The sequence below is a fragment of the Globicephala melas genome, chromosome 2, assembly GCF_963455315.2.
Source record: "Globicephala melas chromosome 2, mGloMel1.2, whole genome shotgun sequence".
Taxonomy (NCBI): Eukaryota; Metazoa; Chordata; class Mammalia; order Artiodactyla; family Delphinidae; genus Globicephala; species Globicephala melas.
This window is the reverse complement of record NC_083315.2, coordinates 127,847,889-127,868,443: the sequence shown is the minus strand read 5'-3', so window position 1 is coordinate 127,868,443 and position 20,555 is coordinate 127,847,889. Positions and strand designations below refer to the sequence as shown.

At 37.6% G+C, this 20,555-nt stretch overlaps 1 protein-coding gene across 1 annotated transcript in view; it reads right to left on the bottom strand.

Annotated features, from left to right (window-relative positions):
- The window catches only part of ATL1 (atlastin GTPase 1), a 77,869-nt gene extending 60,236 nt beyond the window's left edge, over positions 1–17,633 (bottom strand). Inside the window, 2 exon segments of the mRNA XM_060294791.1 lie at positions 17,403–17,534; positions 17,537–17,633. Of these exon segments, the coding sequence (XP_060150774.1) occupies positions 17,403–17,534; positions 17,537–17,633 (229 nt within the window).
- Between the last annotated feature and the right edge of the window lie 2,922 nt (positions 17,634–20,555).

The window sequence follows — 20,555 nt, the reverse complement described above, 5'->3', positions numbered from 1 at the left end:
AGCAATCTTGAGAAAGAAAAACGGAGTTGGTGGAATCAGGCTCTGTGACTTCAAACTATACCACAAAGCTACAGTAATCAAGACAGTATGGTACTGGCACAAAAATAGAAATATAGATCAATAGAACAGGATAGAAAGCCCAGAGATAAACCCACGCACATATGGGAACCTAATTTACGACAAAGGAGGCAAGAACAAACAATGGAGAAAAGACAGCCACTTCAACAAGTGGTGCTGGAAAAACTGGACAGCTACATGTAAAAGAATGAAATTAGAACACTCCCTAACACCATACACAAAAATAAACTCCAAATTGATTAAAGACTTAAATGTAAGACCAGACACTATAAAACTTTTAGAGGAAAACATAGGAAAAACACTCTTTGACATAAACCACAGCAAGATCTTTTTTGACCCACCTCCTAGAGTAACAGAAATAAAAACAAAAATAAACAAATGGGACTTAATTAAACTTAAAAGCTTTTGCACAGCAAAGGAAACCATAAACAAGACAAAAAGACAAGCCTCAGAATGGGAGAAAATATTTGCAAGTGAAACAAAAGACAAAGGATTAATCTCCAAAATATACAAACAGCTCATGGAGCTCAATATCAAAAAAAGACACAATCCAGTTAAAAAATGGGCGGAAGACCTAAATAGACATGTCACCAAGGAATACATACAGATGGCCAAGAGGCATATGAAAAGATGCTCATCAGCACTAATTATTAGAGAAATGCAAATCAAAAGTATTACGAGGTATCACCTCACGCTGGTCAGAATGGCCTTTATGAAAAAAGCTAGAAACAATAAATGCTGGAAAGGGTGTGGTGAAAAGGGAACCCTCCTACACTGTTGGTGAGAATGTAAATTGATACAGCCACTAGGGAAAAGAGTATGGAGGTTCCTCCAAAAACTAAAAATAGAACTACCATATGACCCAGCAATCCCATTACTGGGCATATACCCTGAGAAAACCATAATTCAAAAAGAACATGCACCAGGGCTTCCCTGGTGGTGCAGTGATTGAGAGTCCGCCTGACGATGCAGGGGACACGGGTTCGTGCCCTGGTCCGGGAGGTTCCCACATGCCGTGGAGTGGTTGGGTCCATGACCCATGGCTGCTAAGCCTGCACGTCCGGAGCCTGTGCTCCGCAATGGGAGAGGTCACAACAGGGAGAGGCCACAACCGTGAAAGGCCCGTGTACCGCAAAAAAAAAAAAAAAAAAAGAGACATGCACCAAAATGTTCACTGCAGCACTATTTACAATAGCTAGGACATGGAACCTACCTAAACGTCCATCGACAGATGAATGGATTAAGAAGATGTGGCACATATATACAATGGAATATTACTCAGCCATAAAAAGAAATGAAATTGAGTTATTTGTAGTGAGGTGGATGGACCTAGAGTCTGTCATACACAGTGAAGTTAGAAAGAGAAAAACAAATACTGTATGCTAATGCATATATATGGAATCCAAAAAAAAAAAAAAAGGTACTGATGAACCTAGTTGCAGGGCAGGAATAAAGACATAGGCATAGAGAATGGACTTGAGGACATGGGGTGGGAGGGTGAAGCTGGGGCGAAGTGAGAGTAGCATCGACATATATACACTACCGGATATAAAATAGTTGGCTGGTGGGAAGCAGCATAGGGAGGTCAGCTTGGTGCTTTGCGATGACCTAGAGGGGTGGGATAGGGAGGGTGGGAGGGAGGCTCAAGAGGGAGGGTACATGGGAACACGTGTATGCATATGGCTGATTCGCTTTGTTGTGCACCAGAGACTAACATGGTATTGTGAAGCAATTATACTCCAAAAAGATCTATTAAAAGAAATATATATATATATATATACTTGATTTATAGTTTTGTGTTGATTTCTGCTGTACAGCAAAGTGATTCAGTTATACATATATACCCATTCTTTTTTAAAATATTCTTTTCTATTATGGTTTATCACAGGATATTGAATATAGTTCTCTGTTCTATACCATAGGACCGTGTCATGAAAATTTTTTTTTTTTTTTTTTTTGCGGTACGCGGGCCTCTCATTGTTGTGGCCTCTCCCGTTGCGGAGCACAGGCTCGGGACGCGCAGGCTCAGCGGCCATGGCTCGCGGGCCCAGCCGCTCCACGGCATGTGGGATCTTCCCGGACCAGGGCACAAACCCATGTCCCCTGCATCAGCAGGCGGACTCTCAACCACTGCGCCACCAGGGAAGCCCATGAAAATTTTTGATAAGTATGTCAGCTAAAAAAATATTCACGACCCCCCCAAAAAAAGTGTCTGCTCTTCAAAAAATATTGTTAAGAAAATGAAAGGACAAGCCATAGACTTGGAGAAAATACTTGCATATCATATATCTAGTAAAGAACTTATATAAGGAATTCATAAAGAACTCTCAAAACTCAATAATAATGAAATAAATTACCCAATTAAAAATGGGAAAAAGACTTGAACAATTAAGGAAAATATATGGATGGAAATTTTACTGTATGTATATTATACCTTAATTTTTTAAACAATAAAAACACCAGTTACATGTCATTATAAAACCTGATACATCTAATAATAAATTTAAATGATGTGCTGGTAGATATTTAACAACCAGCTCTTAGAGGTAGGTGGGTGTGGAAAAGTCCTGATTTGTAGCATTTGCCAATTTCTGTGATATAAATACTACCACTATGACCCCTTTCAATCTACCGGTGTGACTCATGGAGTGTGCTGCTGGGTAAAGATGCACCTGATCATCTCTCATGAGCTAGTATAAGCTGGCTCCAGTGTACCACTGAAATCTAATGACAGATATTTAAGACTTGTACAGAAATATACAAAACATTATTGAAGGAAGTATATATTGATACATGCTCTCAGATTAGAAGGCTCTCTGTTATAAATGTCAATGCTCTCCTGGATTCTTAATTTGGTTATAATACCAATCAAATTCTCAGCAATATTTCTAGTTGATTAACAAGTTTATTTCTTTCTTGTACAAATCCTTTTTATGAAGATTTACTAGCTCATATGGAAAGGCTAAGAGCCAAGGACACAAAGACCACCTTAAAGAAGAACAAAGTTGAGGGATTTACACTAACAGACACCAATAGATATTTTAAATCTAAAATAATTAAGGCAGGGTGATACTGTCACAAGGATAGACAAGTACACGAATAGAGAAGACTAGAGATTTCAGAAACAGACCCACATAGACACAAGCATCTGACTTACAACAATGTGCAATTGCAATAAATGAAGAAAGGATGATCTTCAATAAAGGATGCTAATTAACTTGGATATTCATATAGGGAAAAAAAAATGAACCTTCATCCCTAGCTCTCACCATAAATAAAAATCAATTCCAAATAAAACTTAGATCCAAATGTGGAACAGGAAAAGCGGACAGAGGATACGAACAAGCAACTGACAAAAACCACAATATCAAATGGTTCCACACATAGGAAAAGATCTTCATTCTCATGCAAATAAAAAATGAAAAAATATATTGATACATTTTTTATATATCAGATTTACAAAGATCAAAGATAATTCCTTTCATTAGTTGGAATGTGAATCTGTATCCTCAGACGCTGCAGAATTTAAATGGATTCAGCACCTTCAGGCAGCAATTTGGCAAATAATTATCAAAAATACAAACATACATACTCCTTGACCCAGCAATGCTATTTCAAAGAATTCATCCTGCAGACAGACTCATACACATGCAAAACAACAGAAGCAGTGTTAATGCCCATCAACAAGGGACTGACTAATAAACTATGGTTCATTCACCTATGAAATACAAGGTAGTTACAAAGAATAAGGAAGCTCATTTGAAATAACTGCCGATATATATTATGAAAATATAATACAAGGTATAAAACAGTATGTATTGTATAGTATAGTATCACTGGGGAAAAAGTGTGTAGGAGAGTGTGTTTGGCATATTTGAGGAACAGCAAGGAGTATGGTATGGATGGAGCAGGTTGGGAAGATTATGAAGGGCCGGATCATGCAAAGCAAGACAGGCCCAATCTGAAAGGATTTTGGATATTGAGGGTGAGGGAAAGAGAAAAGGCATCAGTGGATGTTTGTATATGATTATCCTGTCCAACTCTACCTTTATATGGTAGGTGTGGATGAGACACATAACTTTGAACTTTCAGTTTAGATGTTCAAGGTCTTTGAAGAGCTACCAACAGGCTAAATGAAGAGGAAGGAGATTATATGTTAAGTGTGATATAAGTATACTGTAAAACAAAACAAATATCTGAGTTGTGACTTTAAAACAATGAGAAAGTTTACAGGAAAAAGTCTCATGACAATGTAAGCCAATTACCATATTAAATATTCCTTTTTGGTAAGGAAACTTTTAAAAATACAGAAATATTTTATTATTAATAGAATGAAAAATGGAATCGAATTAATCTATGGAATATTCATAAATATATAATCATTAGTTTGTATTTCATCTAAAGTTAAGAAAGTTTTTTCCTATCCAAAACCTACTGCTACCATCAATCTCTACATATATTTATGGTAATCAATATTTACATATAAAACTATTTAGATAAGCTAAACCCAGACGTCTATCAACTGATAAATGGAACAACAAATGTGGTATACCCATACAACGAAATATTATTCAGCAATAAAAAATGCAGAACCGGGCTTCCCTGGTGGCGCAGTGGTTGAGAGTCCACCTGCCGATTCAGGGGACACGGGTTTGTGCCCCGGTCCAGGAAGATCCCACATGCTGCGGAGTGGCTAGGCCCGTGAGCCATGGCCGCTGAGCCTGCGCGTCCGGAGCCTGTGCTCCACAACGGTAGAGGCCACAGCAGTGAGAGGCCCGCGTACCGCAAAAAAAAAAAAAAGAAAAAAAAATGCAGAACCAATACATGTTAAAACATGGATGAACCTTGAAAACGCAATGTTAAATGAAAGAAGCCAGTCACAAAGGACCACATACTGTCTGATTCCATTTATATGAAATGTCCAGAATAGGCAAATCTATAGAGACAGAAAGTGAATTAGTGGTTGCCTAGGACTGGGAAGTGGAAGGGGATTAGGGGGTGATGGCTAAGAGGTACAAATATTCTTTTGGGGGCTAATGAAATGTTCCAATTGTGGTGATGAGTGCACAGCCCTGAATACACTAAAAGCCATTGAATTATACACCTTTAAGTGGGTGAATTGTATGGTATATGAATTATATCTCAATAAAGCTGTTAAAAAACTATTTAGAAAAACTTCAGTTTCTGTAAAAAACGTCAAAATTGAAAACACAGACTGAAAATATCTGGAGAGCAGAGACTGTCTTACTCATGTTTCCATTTCTTAAAAACGTGTAACAGAAGCTTACACAGTAGGCACTCAATAAATATTTATATGAATTTAATAGAAAATAACTGAAAAGTATTAGAATATACAGGATAATCAAGAACAAATATTTTGAGCTTGATTCATTATTCGTAACTATATTTTATCTAAGCAATAAATATTATTCTTGCTCTAAAAGAATCCAAAAGTCCATTGGAATGCATGCCAAATCTCTTTAGCGCCAGATTTCTACCTTCTTAAATATGTTTTGCTTAAACTAAACTTAGTTTCGATTCCTGGAGCACTATGTAAATGTTTAAAAAGCAGGAAACAGGTCAGAAGCAAATCAGATGGGAATTAGCATTTTACTATGGATAATACAAATGTATAGCTTACAAGGAGAGAACCAAAAACTATATATCGTTTCGCCTTTTTAAATACTAAATCTTATATTCAGTAAAGGGATTTTAGGGACTTTTCCATTCTATGTGGTGTTTTAAATCACTGGAAGCTGGCCACTCGGTTACCGAATTAAGATAATGTTGAAAGGAAATCTTCAAAAACTTATAGATGGAGAATAATCATTTTAATATACTGGAAATGCTGTGGGTGTATATTTCTAATTTTAATTGTAAACTCTGTAAAAATAAAATCTATACTTCATGTCTCCAGCAAAAATTAAACCTCACAAGATGACTAACTCTGAGTATGCTGAAGCCTTTATAGAGAAAAAGACATAGCACCTAGGAAACCGTCTCTTGGCAACTGAAATATTATTTCTCCTTAAACTATTATGTCTCTTTCTAACAGAATTTGAAGAATGACAGAGAAAACATTGAATGAGCACCTGAGAATGACTTCCAAAAACACATCAAAAGGGAGTGTATACAGAAAGGGACAAATAGAGTTGAGGAAACAAAAACAAAAGATTAACTCATAAAACGAATTTTAAGAATGTTTCAACAAGAGTAGAGATAGAAGTTACAATGAGATGATTACACATAGCAGACCACAAAACACTACCATGCAGACTCTCAGATTGTTCTGCTGTTAACAACACCCTTGAGGAAGAGGGTTAAAAGGAATAATGCAGGTCCTGCAACTTCAGAGCCTTGGAAGAAACAAGTAAATCATTTGGCAGGCTCTTTATTTATACTGAATCCAAAAGCATTCCGTAAATGGTTAAATGATGCCTCTAGAAGAACAATGTCATCATGATTAGGGCACTGTGTGTATATATATATATAAAATATACATACACATATATTTCATATGTTCATGTATATACATGAAAAGACTTCAATAGAAAGATAAGTAGCTGATAAAAAGAAGAAATACTAATGGTTAATAGACACGGGGAAAAGTTAGGTCTTCTCAGTAATTAAAGAAATAATGCTAATTAAAAGGAGATAAACTTTTTAGCTTTTATAACTTGCAAAGGTTAAAAAATATATACACTCAGAGTTGGAAACATTAAAAAACACTAAAAAAATATACATACCCTTTAATGAAACAATTCAATTTCTAGGAATTTATCCTAAGGAAACTATCAGGATTGTGCACATGCATTTATCTACATAAAGGTTCATTACAGCATTATTTATATAACAAAAAATTGGAAACAATCTAAATCCCTAACTCTAGGGTACTGTAAATAAATTATGTCACAGCTATACTATGCAAAATATGGAGCCATTTGAAAGCATGTTATAGAAAAATACCTAATCATGAGAAAATATGTTCACATATTTTAAGAAAAAAAAAGCACATGGGAAGTGTAGTCCCCATTAAGGAAAACAAATCCTCATGCAATTATAGTGTTTGGTTTCTAAGGAACTGTCTCATCCTTTAATCATCTCTGAGTCAGCTATTTTGAAAATGGGTGGCTACTCTTTCTGCTGAATATTGTCTGTGTCATGCTCAGGTCTATCTCCACCATTCTCAGCTCTTCTTTTTTTTTTTTATTTAGCCACTCTCTCTCTTTTTTTTGATTATTATTTTATCTTTATTTATTTATTTTGGCTGCATTGGGTCTTTGTTGCTGTGTGCGGGCTTTCTCTGCTTGCTGGGGGCGGGGCTACTCTTCGTTTTGGTGTGCAGGCTTCTCATTTCAGTGGCTTCTCTTGTTGCGGAGCACAGGTCCTAGAGCGCGCAGGCTTCAGTAGTTGCCGCGTGTGGGCTCAGTAGTTGTGGCTCGAGGGCTCTAGAGTGCAGGCTCAGTAGCTGTGGTACATCGGCTTAGTTGCTCCGCGGCATGTGGCATCTTCCTAGACCAGGGGTCAAACCTGTGTCCCCTGCATTGGCAGGTGGATTCGTAACCACTGTGCCACCAGGGAAGTCCCTCTAAGCTCTTCTTCACATTGCAGAGACTGGAAGTGTGGAAACTACAGTACTACAATTCTTACAATCCCTTCTTAGCAGGGTTCTCATTTAGATTTTGCCCATGAAAGGCACTCATGACACTTGGAGGCAAGAGTGAAGATGAAAGCTTTACTGCCTTCTAACAGAGTGGACAGATATGTGACCAGATATGTGAGCACCTATGAGGCTTGCAGCACATGCCAAAAGGAACAGAACTGCAACAATTCACAGACAGTAGCCAACATTTTGAAGGTACTTTCAAGAAGTATGTGCCTGGACCTTTGGAGTGGGAAGAGAGTGTAAGAATACGTGGTCCCATGTGAATGCTTACCAAGGGGCATTTACTGTAGAGGAAGCTCTCAAAAATCAGATGGACAAGGTGACTGACTCATTTTGTGAACGTCAGTTAGCCTCCTACTCCAGCCACTCCTGCTCAGTAGGCCCACAGACTAAAACAGCAAATGACATATGAAGCATCTATATTAGTATCAGAAAAAATAGACTTTGGGGCAAAAAGCAGTACTCAGGAGAAGAGGTTCACTACATAAAAATAAAAGGCTCAGTTCATCAGGAAGATGTAACAAGTCCACATTTGTGTGCACCTAACAACTTAGCTCAACGTCCATAAACAAAGCTTAAGGGAATATTAAGGGAAAATTGGCAAACCCACTGTCATGTTTTAAAACATCTCACAGAATTTTAAAGTATCTATCAGATATCAGTATCTGGTAGATCAAGCAGTCCAGAAATCAGTTAGAGTTTGAAAGATATGAACAATACATTTAATAAGCTTGAGCTAACAAACATATATAGCACACTGCATCAAAAATTAGTAAACAAAAAGTGCTTTTCAAACCTACATGGAATATGTGTAAAAAATTAAACACGTAGTAGGGCATAAAACAAGTTTCAACAAAGTTCACACCAGGTATTCTATAAACCTGAACTGCCTAATATTGCAGCCACTAGCCACATGTGGCTGTTCAAATTAATTAAAATTAAATAAAATTAAGTGTTTGGCCCTCATTCTCACTGGCCATACTTCAAATGCCCAAAAGACACATGGCTAGAGGCTAACATATTGAACAGTATAGATACAGAACATTTCTATCAGCATAGAAAATGGTGCTACTGTACAACATATTCTCTGACTAGAATAAAATTAAGTATGAAATCAATATCAACAAAAATATAATTTAGAAATCCATACTTTCTGTATATTCACAGGTAAAGAAAGAAATCATTGTGGACATTTAAAATACTTCAAACTGATTGAGATTGAATCTACTGCATAACAACACATATAGGATATAGCAAAATTGATATTTAGAGAAAACCTATAGCCCTAAATGCATATATTAGAAAAAGGCGGCAAGCTCAAAATAAATGAGCTCAGTGTCCAACTTTTTTTTTAAGTTAAAAAGAGAATATAGAATGAAACCAAAGAAAGTACAAGAAGGAAATGATAGAGATAAACAGAAATTAGGTAAATATAAAAGAGAAAAAGGAGAGATTAACGATAAAAGATATAATAAGGAAGATACAGATAAAATTCAGCAGAGAAAATAATAGAAAATTAAGAACCATCTCATGCCAAGTTGACAAAATGGACAAATTCCAAGAAAAATATAAATTATTAAATCTGACTCAAGAAGAAATAGAAAGCTTTAATTGCTCTATAACCAATACAGAAGTTGAATCAATAGTTCAAAATTTTACTAAAAGAAGACAGGAGGTCCAGATGGTTTAATAGACTAGTTTTCCCACACTGGATCATTCTAATCTCATATAAACACTTCTAGAGAATCAAAAAGAAAAGAAAAAAAATTTCCCCCCACTCATTTTATAAAGTTAATATAACCTTGATACCAAAGTCAGAAAAGAAAAGTATAAAAAAAGAAAATTAGTTGTAAACGTGCTTGGAAATATCTTTAAAAGATTAGCAAATCCAGCAATGTATTTAAAAAGGTAATACAGTATGTCTAGCCTTGGTTTATTCCAGGAATGCAAGATCACTTCAACAAAGAAGATCTTATAATTAAACATATTAAAAAATTAAAGAATAAAAGCCATATGATTATTTCAATAATTACAGCAAAAGCAGTTATTATAATTCAATATGCAGTGATGATTTAAAAAAATATATTACTTAGGAATAAAGGAGAACATCCTTAATCTGATTAAGACAGGAAAAAGACATAAAAGACAAAGATTAAAAGGAATGAACAAAGCAATAACTACTGCAGATGATAGGTTTCTTTATGTAGAAAACCCTAAAAAATCAACAGGCAATTTAGCTGAATTAATAAGACAGTTTAATTAGGTTCCTAGATATAAGATAAATATGTAAAAGCTGACTGCATTTTATATACTATTAATAGCCAAATATATATAAATATAAATATAAATATATATATATAGACAGTTGATACTTGAACAACAGAGGTTTGAATTGCACAGGTCCACTTACACGTGGATTTTTTTCAATAAATACACAGTTGGCCCTCCATGCTGGCAGGTTCTGCATCAGTGGATTCAACCAACTGTGAATCATACACTATGTTTACAATTCGTGGTTGGCTGACTCTGCCTAAGCAGAACCCACAAATATGAAGGGCAGACTATAGGACTTGAGCATCTGTCAGTTTTGGCATCTGCAGAAGGTCCTGGAACGAATCCCCCACAGACACTGAGGGATGATCGTAATAGAGGAAAATATCATAACAACAAAAAATGTAAGGAACATAAGAGCAAAACTAACAAATGATAAGCAGGCCATTCAAGGAGAGTTTTTAAACTACTGCAAGACATCAAGAAACAAAAGCTAAATAAATGAAGGAATGTGCCATGTACATGGATAGGAATATTTAATATAGTAAAAATCTTGATTCTATCAAACTAATCTACAAATTGGATGCAAGTTTAATTTAAAAAATCCCAACTGGGCTTTCCAAAGAACTTGAAAGCCAAAAGCCAAGAATAAAGAACAAAAAAAGCTATAAGGCATATAGAAAATAAATAGCAAAATGACAGAAGTAAATCCCTCCTTATCAGTAAGTTACATTAATGTAAATGGATTAAGCTCTCCAATCAAAAGACAGAGACTGGTATAATGCATAAAAAAAATATGATCCAGCTACATGTTGTCTACAAGAGATTCATTTTGGATCCAAAGACACAAATAGGTTGAAAGTGAAAGGATGGAAAAAGATATTCCAATTCTAATGGTAAATGCGGACAAAATAGACTTTAACTCAAAAAGTCGAAACAAAGAGGGACATTATATATTAATAAAGGTTCAATGCATCAAGAAGATATAACAATTATAAACATTTATACATTTAATAACAGGCCATCAAAATATGTGAAGTGTTAAGTTGGAGACTTCAATACCCCACACTCATAATGGATAGAACAATCAAACAGAAGATAGGCAAGGAAACAGAGAATCTGAACAACACGGTAAATCAACTAGGTCTAACAGACTTATATAGAACATTCTACCCAACAACAGAATACACATTCTTCTCAAGTATATATACGACATTCTCTAGGATAGATCATATGCTAGACCACAAGATCATATGCTAACCACAAATTAAGTCTCAGTGGATTTTTAAAAGACAGATATCATATAAAAAATATCTTCTCTAACCCACAGTGGAATGAAGTTAGAGATGAGTAACAGAAGTAAAACTGGAAAATTCACAAATCTGTGGAAATTAAGCAGCACACTCATAAACATCCAATGAATCAAAGAAGAAATAAACAAGAGAAATTAGGAAATGAAATGCAAATAAAAACTACAATGAGATACCACCTCACACCTATCAGGATGGCTACTATTCAAGAAAACAGAAAAGAACAAGTGCTGGTGAGGATGTAGAGGAATTACAACCTTTGTGCACTATTAATGGGCAAGTAAAATGGTACAGCCACTGTGGAATACAGTATGACAGCTCCTCAAAAAATTAAAACTATAACTACTATATGATTCAGCAGTTCTACTTCTAGGTATATACCCAAAGAATTGAAAGCAGGTCTCAAAGAGATGTATTTGAACACCCATGTTCATAAGAGCATTATTTACAGATGCCAAAATGTGGAAGCAACATAAGTGTTTATTGACAGATGGATAAGCAAAATGTGTTATATACAGTCAATGAAATGTTACTCAGTTTTAAAAAGGAAGAAAATTCTGACATATGCTACAACATGGATGAAACTTAAGGATTCTATACTAAGTGAAATAAACCAGTCATAAAAAGACAAATACTTGATTCCACTTATATGAGATACTTAGAGCAGTCAATATCACAGAGGCAGAAAGCAGAATGATGGCTGCCAGGGGCTGGTGGAGGAGAGAATAGGGAGTTAGTGTTTAATGGGTACAGATGCTTTGCAAGATGAAAAGAATTCTGGAGATGGACGGCAGTGGTGGTTGTACAACAACATGATGTACTTAGCACTACTGAGCTGCACACCTAAAAATGGTTAAGATGGTAAATTTTATGTGTATTTTACCACAATTTTAAAAAAATGAAAAAAAAGAGACATGCAAAATTTTAAAACCAAATATTATAGGAGAAAATTTTATAACTTTGAGGTAGAGGAAGATTTCTTAAAATACAAAGAGCACAAACCATAAAGGAAAATATTAAATTAACTATTTTTAAATATAAAATTTCTGTTTACTAAAATATACCATCAAGAGAGCAAAGTCACATCACAAAGTAGCAAAGGACAAATAACCTGACAAAAGATCAGCAAAGGGCAAATAGGCAGAGTAGGAAATAGTAATGGTTAATAAATGTATGAAAATATACTCACACCTCATTGGTAATCAGTAAAACACAGATTTAAACCATAGTGAGATATCATTTCACATCTATTATAATACCAAGTGTGGGTATTATAAGTAAACAAAATACTTTGTGGAAAAATGTATACGCTAGATTCCATTTATTTTAGGGTCTTAAAAACGTAAAACTAAATAATATATAATTTAGTGATATATGTTACATATATACACACATACATATATATAATATATATATATAAAATGATCAGGAAATGAGAAACACCAAATTTATGGAAGTATTTATAATGAGATGTTGCCATAAAGGAGGGGCACACAAGCAGTGTCAAAATATTGATAAAGTTCTATTTTTTCAGCTGGGGAGCGGGGATACAGGTGCTCATTATTATACTTTTTAAAATTGAACATCTGTTTTACTTTTTTGTATATATAGACATTTTTATAGAATAATTTTTATGTAAAAGAGCCTCCAACTTTAAAAATATGCAACTATGTTTTATGACTAAAGTTTCTCACAGTAAATCATTTTCCCGATGATCACAGGTTACACTTACAGTCTAGTCACTGGTTTCTAAAGATAATAAAGGCTACAGAGTTTGAAATGGAGGAAAGATATAACCCAAGAGCCATCAAGACAAGGTAAACAGATATAAAGTATAAAATATATATATATGGGGGCTTCCCTGGTGGCGCAGAGGTTGAGAGTCCGCCTGCTGATGCAGGGGACGCGGGTCCGTGTTCTGGTCCGGGAAGATCCCACATGCCGCGGAGCGGCTGGGCCCGTGAGCCGTGGCCGCTGAGCCTGCGCGTCTGGAGCCTGTGCTCCGCAACGGGAGAGGCCACAACAGGGAGAGGCCCGCGTACCGCAAAAAAAAAAAAAAAAAATATATATATATATATGAAAAATATATATGAAAAAATATGTAGGGAAGGCAAATTAAATTAGAATAATGTGGAGGGAAGAGTCTGTAGGGGAAGTACATGTATGACCCAATAGAAATTTTATTTTGTTTCAGGAGGAACAGATATATAGAAAATGAGGCAAGACAAAGGGACAAAGGGTCTCATTCCAAGGAAAACAGAATACAGTCAATTGGAAAAGAAAGATCAGGGTATTACTATAATCAAGATTGTTTTTAACCTTTCCTCAAAAAACAAAAACAGAACCTAAAAATTAATTTTCAGCAAATGCCTTTTCAACAAATAGACGTTTCCTACACTTACTGTGAAGCTAAGAGTTTTTTTTAAAGGGGCAGGAAAAGCTGACACTTTAGTGCAAATATTCTTCTTCTAAAGCAATATTGCACCAACAGTTTCTGTTACATTGCTGAAAACTCAAATTACCAGGTGGCATCCCAAGTTTTTAAGCAACTGTGATTAACAAAACCAAATAAATAAAAACGGGTACACTTCTGTTTTGTTTCTGGGAGTACTTAAACTCTAAGCCCAACATTGAAAGACTGCTTTCTGGGCTACTGTTTCTGATATTCATCTGTCTCCTTTGTCTTCCATATACTAGCATATTCTTTGCCTTCTTTTCTAGTCCAAAGCGATCAAGTTTATAGAGCATTGATTTCTCATACCAGCTTAAGCCTAGACAGGCTTGTTGTGGCACCTATTGGATTCTATTTTAATTCCTTGTCCTTATCACACGGACCCGGTAAACAAACAACCCTAAATTTAAATCCTAGGTCTATAACATAAATTATCAAACTTCTGGGAAGTTATACTCTCTGTGTGTCAGATTCCTTATATATTAAAATAAGGATAATAATGCCTACCTTTTAAGAATTGACTTTTTTTTTTTTTTTTTTTCGGTACGCGGGTCTCTCACTGCTGTGGCCTCTCCCGTTGCGGAGCACAGGCTCCAGACGCGCAGGCTCAGCGGCCATGGCTCACGGGCCTAGCCGCTCCGCAGCATGTGGGATCTTCCTGGACCGGGGCACAACCCGTGTCCCCTGCATCGGCAGGCGGACTCTCAACCACTGCACCACCAGGGAAGCCAAGAATTGACTTTTAAATGCTTAAATTTATTCAAACTTCTAGTTCAGTGTAGATCCAGGTACAGGTGGTGGGATTCTCAGTTTTGGAAGCACGGATTTGCTTCCCAGTTGTACGTATGGGTATGATCCTCAAACACCACCCAACTCTGGGTGTCAGCAGAGATGCTTTTCTGTTTTCTAGCTTCCATGGCCCCTGTAGGACCTAACAGCTCTCTGACCACTCAGATAAAAATAATACCTGTTATTGGTCCTATAGGGCCCTTATCTGAACTTTAGGTCCCCCTTACAAATTTTGCAAGTATCTCTCTTGCACTTTTCTTGGAAATCCTGTATTTTCCAATTCTGGATAGTTTAGTTTTCCCCTCTTCCCTTTGATTTCTAACTCGTCTGAAAAATATGTATTTAGCTAGATGATAAGGTCAGTTTACTGTCTTCCTTTCTAAGCTATCACCTGAGTTTTTTTCTCATCAGAGACCTCTGCCTTCTATGAGGGCCTGTTTTCTCTATTAACCTCACACCATGCCCCATTAAACATAAAAACATTCCATAGCATTATGTTATAGAAAATAAATTAGAAGACAACTCTAGGTTCTAATCTCAGTCCTTTAACTTACTAAATACTATGTGACTTTCACCAAGTTATTTAACCTACCTGAGACTCAGTTTTTTCATCTGCAAACAGGGAATATGTCTTGACAACTTAGGAGGCTAAAGATCAAATGCAATAAGGCAGATGAATGTGTCTTGAAAACTATAGTTCTAAACAATGCAGAAAGTATTATCCATTCAACAAAATACTGGTGATGGCAAAAGAATCAAGTCAAACTGCCAGAGTTGGAGTCCTAGCTCTATTATTTACCTTTTAATATGTAAAATGAGGATTATAATACCTACTTCATATGATATTAGCTCAGTGATGTTAGTTGTTATTATTAAATGCCTATTACACGTTAGGCATTGTACTAGATGCTGGTAATAAAATGGAATCAAGACAGACATGGCTAACATCTTTGCCAAAAACTTCTACTATGTCCTACTCCATATGCTACATTTTCTAAGTCATTTATGTCATATACACTTTACAGCAAAGAAAAATCTGAGTAGTAAAGCATTTCCATAGAACATCAAGATAAGACCCCACAATTCCACTATTTCTTTTCTGTGAAATTTCCAGTGAACACATAGTAACTGTGGTATTTCTTTTCTTAATTCATCACTTGACTCAAAAGTCTTTTCATGACTTCTGGGTAAACTGCCTAGAATACATTTCTATCAAATGTAAATAAGACAGTGTTTCTGAAGGTAACATCCAAAGATGATCTGCTTCTCAATCACCTAAAATGCTAATAAAAGGCAGATTCCTAGACCTTATTTCAGATGTATTGAGGCAAAAGCTCTGGCTGGAAGATGTGGGAATCTGCATTTCTAATAAGTTCCCAGTGTGATTTTTATGCAAATCCCATTTGAGAACCACATTCTCAAGAAAGAAAAAACCTCCACTACATAAGAAATTTGTAACCAAAGGCAATACTGAAAAATAATGATCCAAAGCTTCGTGAAGGAGAAAAATTTTAATCGTCAGAATAAATTTTCACATGCCTGTCTCTTAACAGGGTTGAGTCAACAGTGCACAGAGATTAAGACCAAAATTGACTTGAACATACACACCTTAACTGTCACTATTCAAGAAACTCCTATTCTGGAGGCCAAGGGAAAGGATGGAAAGGGGACACTCTGAAAAAGTTTACCCATATTTCAGAAGAAGCAAACAAAACGGTGTTATTGCAGTAGTCACGCCTACTAAAATTGGGATTTGGTGATATCAGAAAATGGAACCGATTTCTCTTGAACTCGGACAACTAAAGACAGCCCTCCCTGCTCCAACTCCCCGCATCTACCATAAACGTTGGATAATCTCTCAAATGTAGACTTTGCCTACTTGGGAGTTAAGCTGGTCCTGTGACCAATCAGAGGCAAGGAAAAATATGATCTTTTGATAAAAGATAATCAATTTTCATAAAAGATAACCAAAATAACTAATTAAAATTTATACCTCTCAATCTGATGGGCAGTTATAGAAGAGATCTCACTGAGACACGGAAGAGAGTCAATCAAGGAGCCCTGAACTCCTAGTGCCTGTAAACTTTCCAAATAACAATTCAAAGCTAATGAACAAACTACTTCTCTGCCCACTAAGCCACACTGGTCTGAGATCTGCTCTGGTGAAGATAATAAAATGCCCTAAGATGGCAGTGGGTTCACTGTGGCTGGAAGAAGTCGGGAGCCCAAAGAGGAAAAAGACGCCCAACCTGCCCACACTAACCGTCCGTCCGCACCCAGTCTGGAGCAGCAGAGCGGGCGGGGCTGCGATTTCTCCTGCATCACTGCGCCCTCTCTTCTCCGCCTGCGTGAGCACCGCCCTCCCACTCGCGGCGTGAACCCACTGGGCCTAGCCTCTCCTTCCCCCTCCCCTCGGCCTGATGCTGAATCATGAGCCCTGCATCTCCAAAAGGTAAAATCTGAGAACAATGCCACCCTTAGGGCTGGCCTGAATGGGGTACCAGGTCGGGGTGGGGCGGAAGACTGGAAACCACAACTTTGCTCCCCTTCTTCCCAAATTCCCCACCCAACCCCCAGATGAAAATGAGTACCGCAGCCTTAGGGGATTCCCAAGCGGCACCCCTTCTCAGGCGTCGCTCGGGTTGGCAAAGGTCAGACCTGGGCCCGGCGCGCTCCGCCTCATTGTTCCAACGCTGCCTACCAGCCTGCCCGTCAGCCAGGAGTCCGAGCCCTGCAAGGCCGGGGAGCCCGCAGCTCGTGGGGAAGGGGTGGGCGATCTCCGCCCCTCTCGTGTAACCACCGCCCCCTGCCCACCACCCTCGCCCTTCCTGCCCACCTCCTTTCTTTAAAGCGGAACCGGCGAATCCCCCGGAGGCGACCGGGTGGGTGCTGTCCAAATGCTGGGAGGAGGAGGACTGGGGTGGGGTGGGGTGGGGAGGGTGGGGAGAAGCGGGAGTCTCCGGCCTGCAGCCTTCGCCCCTTCGCCCCACAGCCAGATGCCGGTTCCACGGGTCCCGCTCGGCCACCGTTCCTCCCGCCCGACAGGGAGCCGCTCGGCGGTGGCCATCTCCCAGCCCTGGATGCTGGCGCCCAGCAGCCCTTGGCCCTCCTCGTCTCCAGAAGCAGAAGGCGGAGGGCCCGTCCCCGTGCAGGCTGCAGAAGTCACCATACGCTACTCACCCCAACTGTTTCTGTCCCTGCGGTTCTTGGCCATGGTGGTCCGGGAACTGGTGGCGGTGGGGCGCTGTCACGGCGCTCGCTCTTCTCCCGGCCGCAGGTTGCTGGCGGTGGGAGGCTCTGTGCCCGCGCTGGGCGCAGTTCACTCAGACTCTGAGGATGTTGCTGTGGCGCTGGTGGGAAGGAGTGGGGAGGAGAAGGGAGGAGAAAGGGATGAACCAAGCTCAGCATCACAAGCCCAAGTTCACACAAATACCAGCGTCACACCCTCCCTACCTCAGCCCACCCCCAGAGCCTGAAGACAGTGACAGACAATGTACTGCAACATTTTCGATGGAAAAAACATACAAATAAATAGCACCCCCTTACACACTCTCAAAGAATTTAACAGCATTATACAGTCAGAAATAACACAAACCAGTATACTGCATGATTCTGTATGTTCAAATACCTGTTTCCTAGACCAGTTACAAATTAGTAGAAACATGCTGGCAACATTTACATAGCCAAAGAAATTTTAAAAATCTGCGTTTATCTACCAGGTACCATTTCCCCCCTAACTTAAAAGCAAGGTCACATTAGTAAAGAGGGTATCATGCATTTTTGTACCTGTATACTGAACAGGCCTGTCTTAAAATTAGGATAGCAAATTTAGATTAAGATCAAGATAAATGAAAGCTGGAGATTCACCATAATCTGTAACTAACTCCATTCTAGTGGGCAAAATTTCCCACTACATTTGCAGAGATATCACCTGGCGTTATACTGACAAATATTCTAAGTAAAGTCATACTACATAATCTGGAAGAGCCTTGGCAGTAACAAAGGTTGCAGACAATTTTGAAAGCAAAAGGTAGTAAATACTTAAAAAAAAATTCTCAATCTCTCCCTTTTCACTGGTTTCTTCCTCTTTCCCTATAAACTTAATTTTCAATGTCCTAGAAACACTGTCCCTTCATGCTACCTGACCCTCAAGATACCATCATCCCATTCCTCACACAGTTTTCACCTGCATGTGGTTGTTGCCCATACTCTACACAGATCAGTTCTGCCTAGGAGATTACTGCTAGCTTCTTAATTACCAGATCCTTGGTCTCTGTTTACTCCTCATCATAAGCAACTCTTCACTCTGTGTCCCCTCAATGTAATTTACTATGATGGCTTCAGACAGGACCTCCATCCATGCTGTTGATTCCCAAATCTCTCTTCTAGTCTCAAGCTCTCTTGAGGAGAGATAATCATCATTCCAGAGCTGAATTTATAACTGCCTGAGGTCATCTTCAGTTTGTTTTCCTACTGACACTTCAAAATCAATATGTCAAAAACCAAAGTCTTTCACTCACCACTGCCAAATCTTATGCATTTCATATTTCAGTTAATGGTTCTATGACCTCAGATCACTGTAAACAAAGTTTACATTATGGTTTTAAAGGGGACTGTGTTCAACAGAGTTGCATTCCCTAAACACTAATGAGACAACATAGGAAGATAGAAATTATCTCACCCCATACCTACAAAACAAATTCATTGAATAAAAAGAAGCGTGTTCTGCTTTTCTTGTATTTCTTTACTATAATTCTCAGCTCACATTCTAGCCTGAAAATCCCTTTCAGGTGAATCCCATTAAAAAAGAGTACAGTAGATTCCACCCCCAAAATGTTATATATGTAATTCAGTATCTATTCCTAATTGAAAAAGAAACTTATTTTCAAAAAACCCTTTTTCTGCTGTAATTAATAAGTAATCTGTGAGCTAATACTTGAGACTGTGTGAATGTCTTGTCCAAGAACTTTTTCATCCAATGGTTTTTAGCATCCACTGACATCCTTGCATGAAGTGACTTTATATTAGTGATTTTAAAATAATTATACCATTTCTTTTACATTCTACATTTAGTAATTGGCATTTCCTCTGCCACCTTTGTTTGTTGAGTACCACTGTTCACTTCATGGATTCATAAAATCTAAAAAAACTTCACTGTATCATTTACCATCATTATTCTTTCTAATGCTCAAATTGCCCTAAACTTGACCAATGGTAGCTCCTTCAAGTTAACACCTGTGTCCTTTTAACATGTCCTATTTGTCTTTGATCATTTTCCTTGTTTTCTGGCACAAGAAAATGTTTCAAGTTTCCCTTGTATTTTCCCTGCCTCAGAACTAGGATTAACTGTTCCTCCAAGAAACTCTGGCTGCTTTTAATGAGAAAAGGAATTTAGAAACCAAGATCTGAATGCTAGTTGTGCTCACTGCTAGCTGGAATTTCACTGTTTCAAGACTCTTTCAGTGGACATTGTTAGAACACATTTATTTTTTAAAACCATAAGTTTAATCTACTCTAAAGAAATACCTCCAACAGTATGAAAATACATACATACAGAGTAATTTATTGCAGCATTTTTGTTATTGCAATATATTGGAAATAACCTAAATGCCCATATATAGGAGAGTGGTTAAATACACTATAATACATGTGCACAATGGAATACTATGTAGCTATAAAAAAGAATACAGAAGATCTTTATGAACTGATACATACTGAATTCCAGAATACATTGTTAAATGGAAAAAAAAACCCAAAGCACAAATGCTTAACCCATCCTGTAAGAAAGAAAAGCATATAAAAAATGTATGTGCTCATCTGTGCAAAAGAAATACAGGATAAACTAGAAACCAATGAGATAAGTTATCTACAGGAGATGAGTGGGAATAGGATGGAAGCAATGGAAGAATGGGAATAGGGTAGTAAGGATTAGGACGACTGATGCTTCTCTAAGCGTAACCTTTTCATAAAGCCCTGACTGTTAGAACCA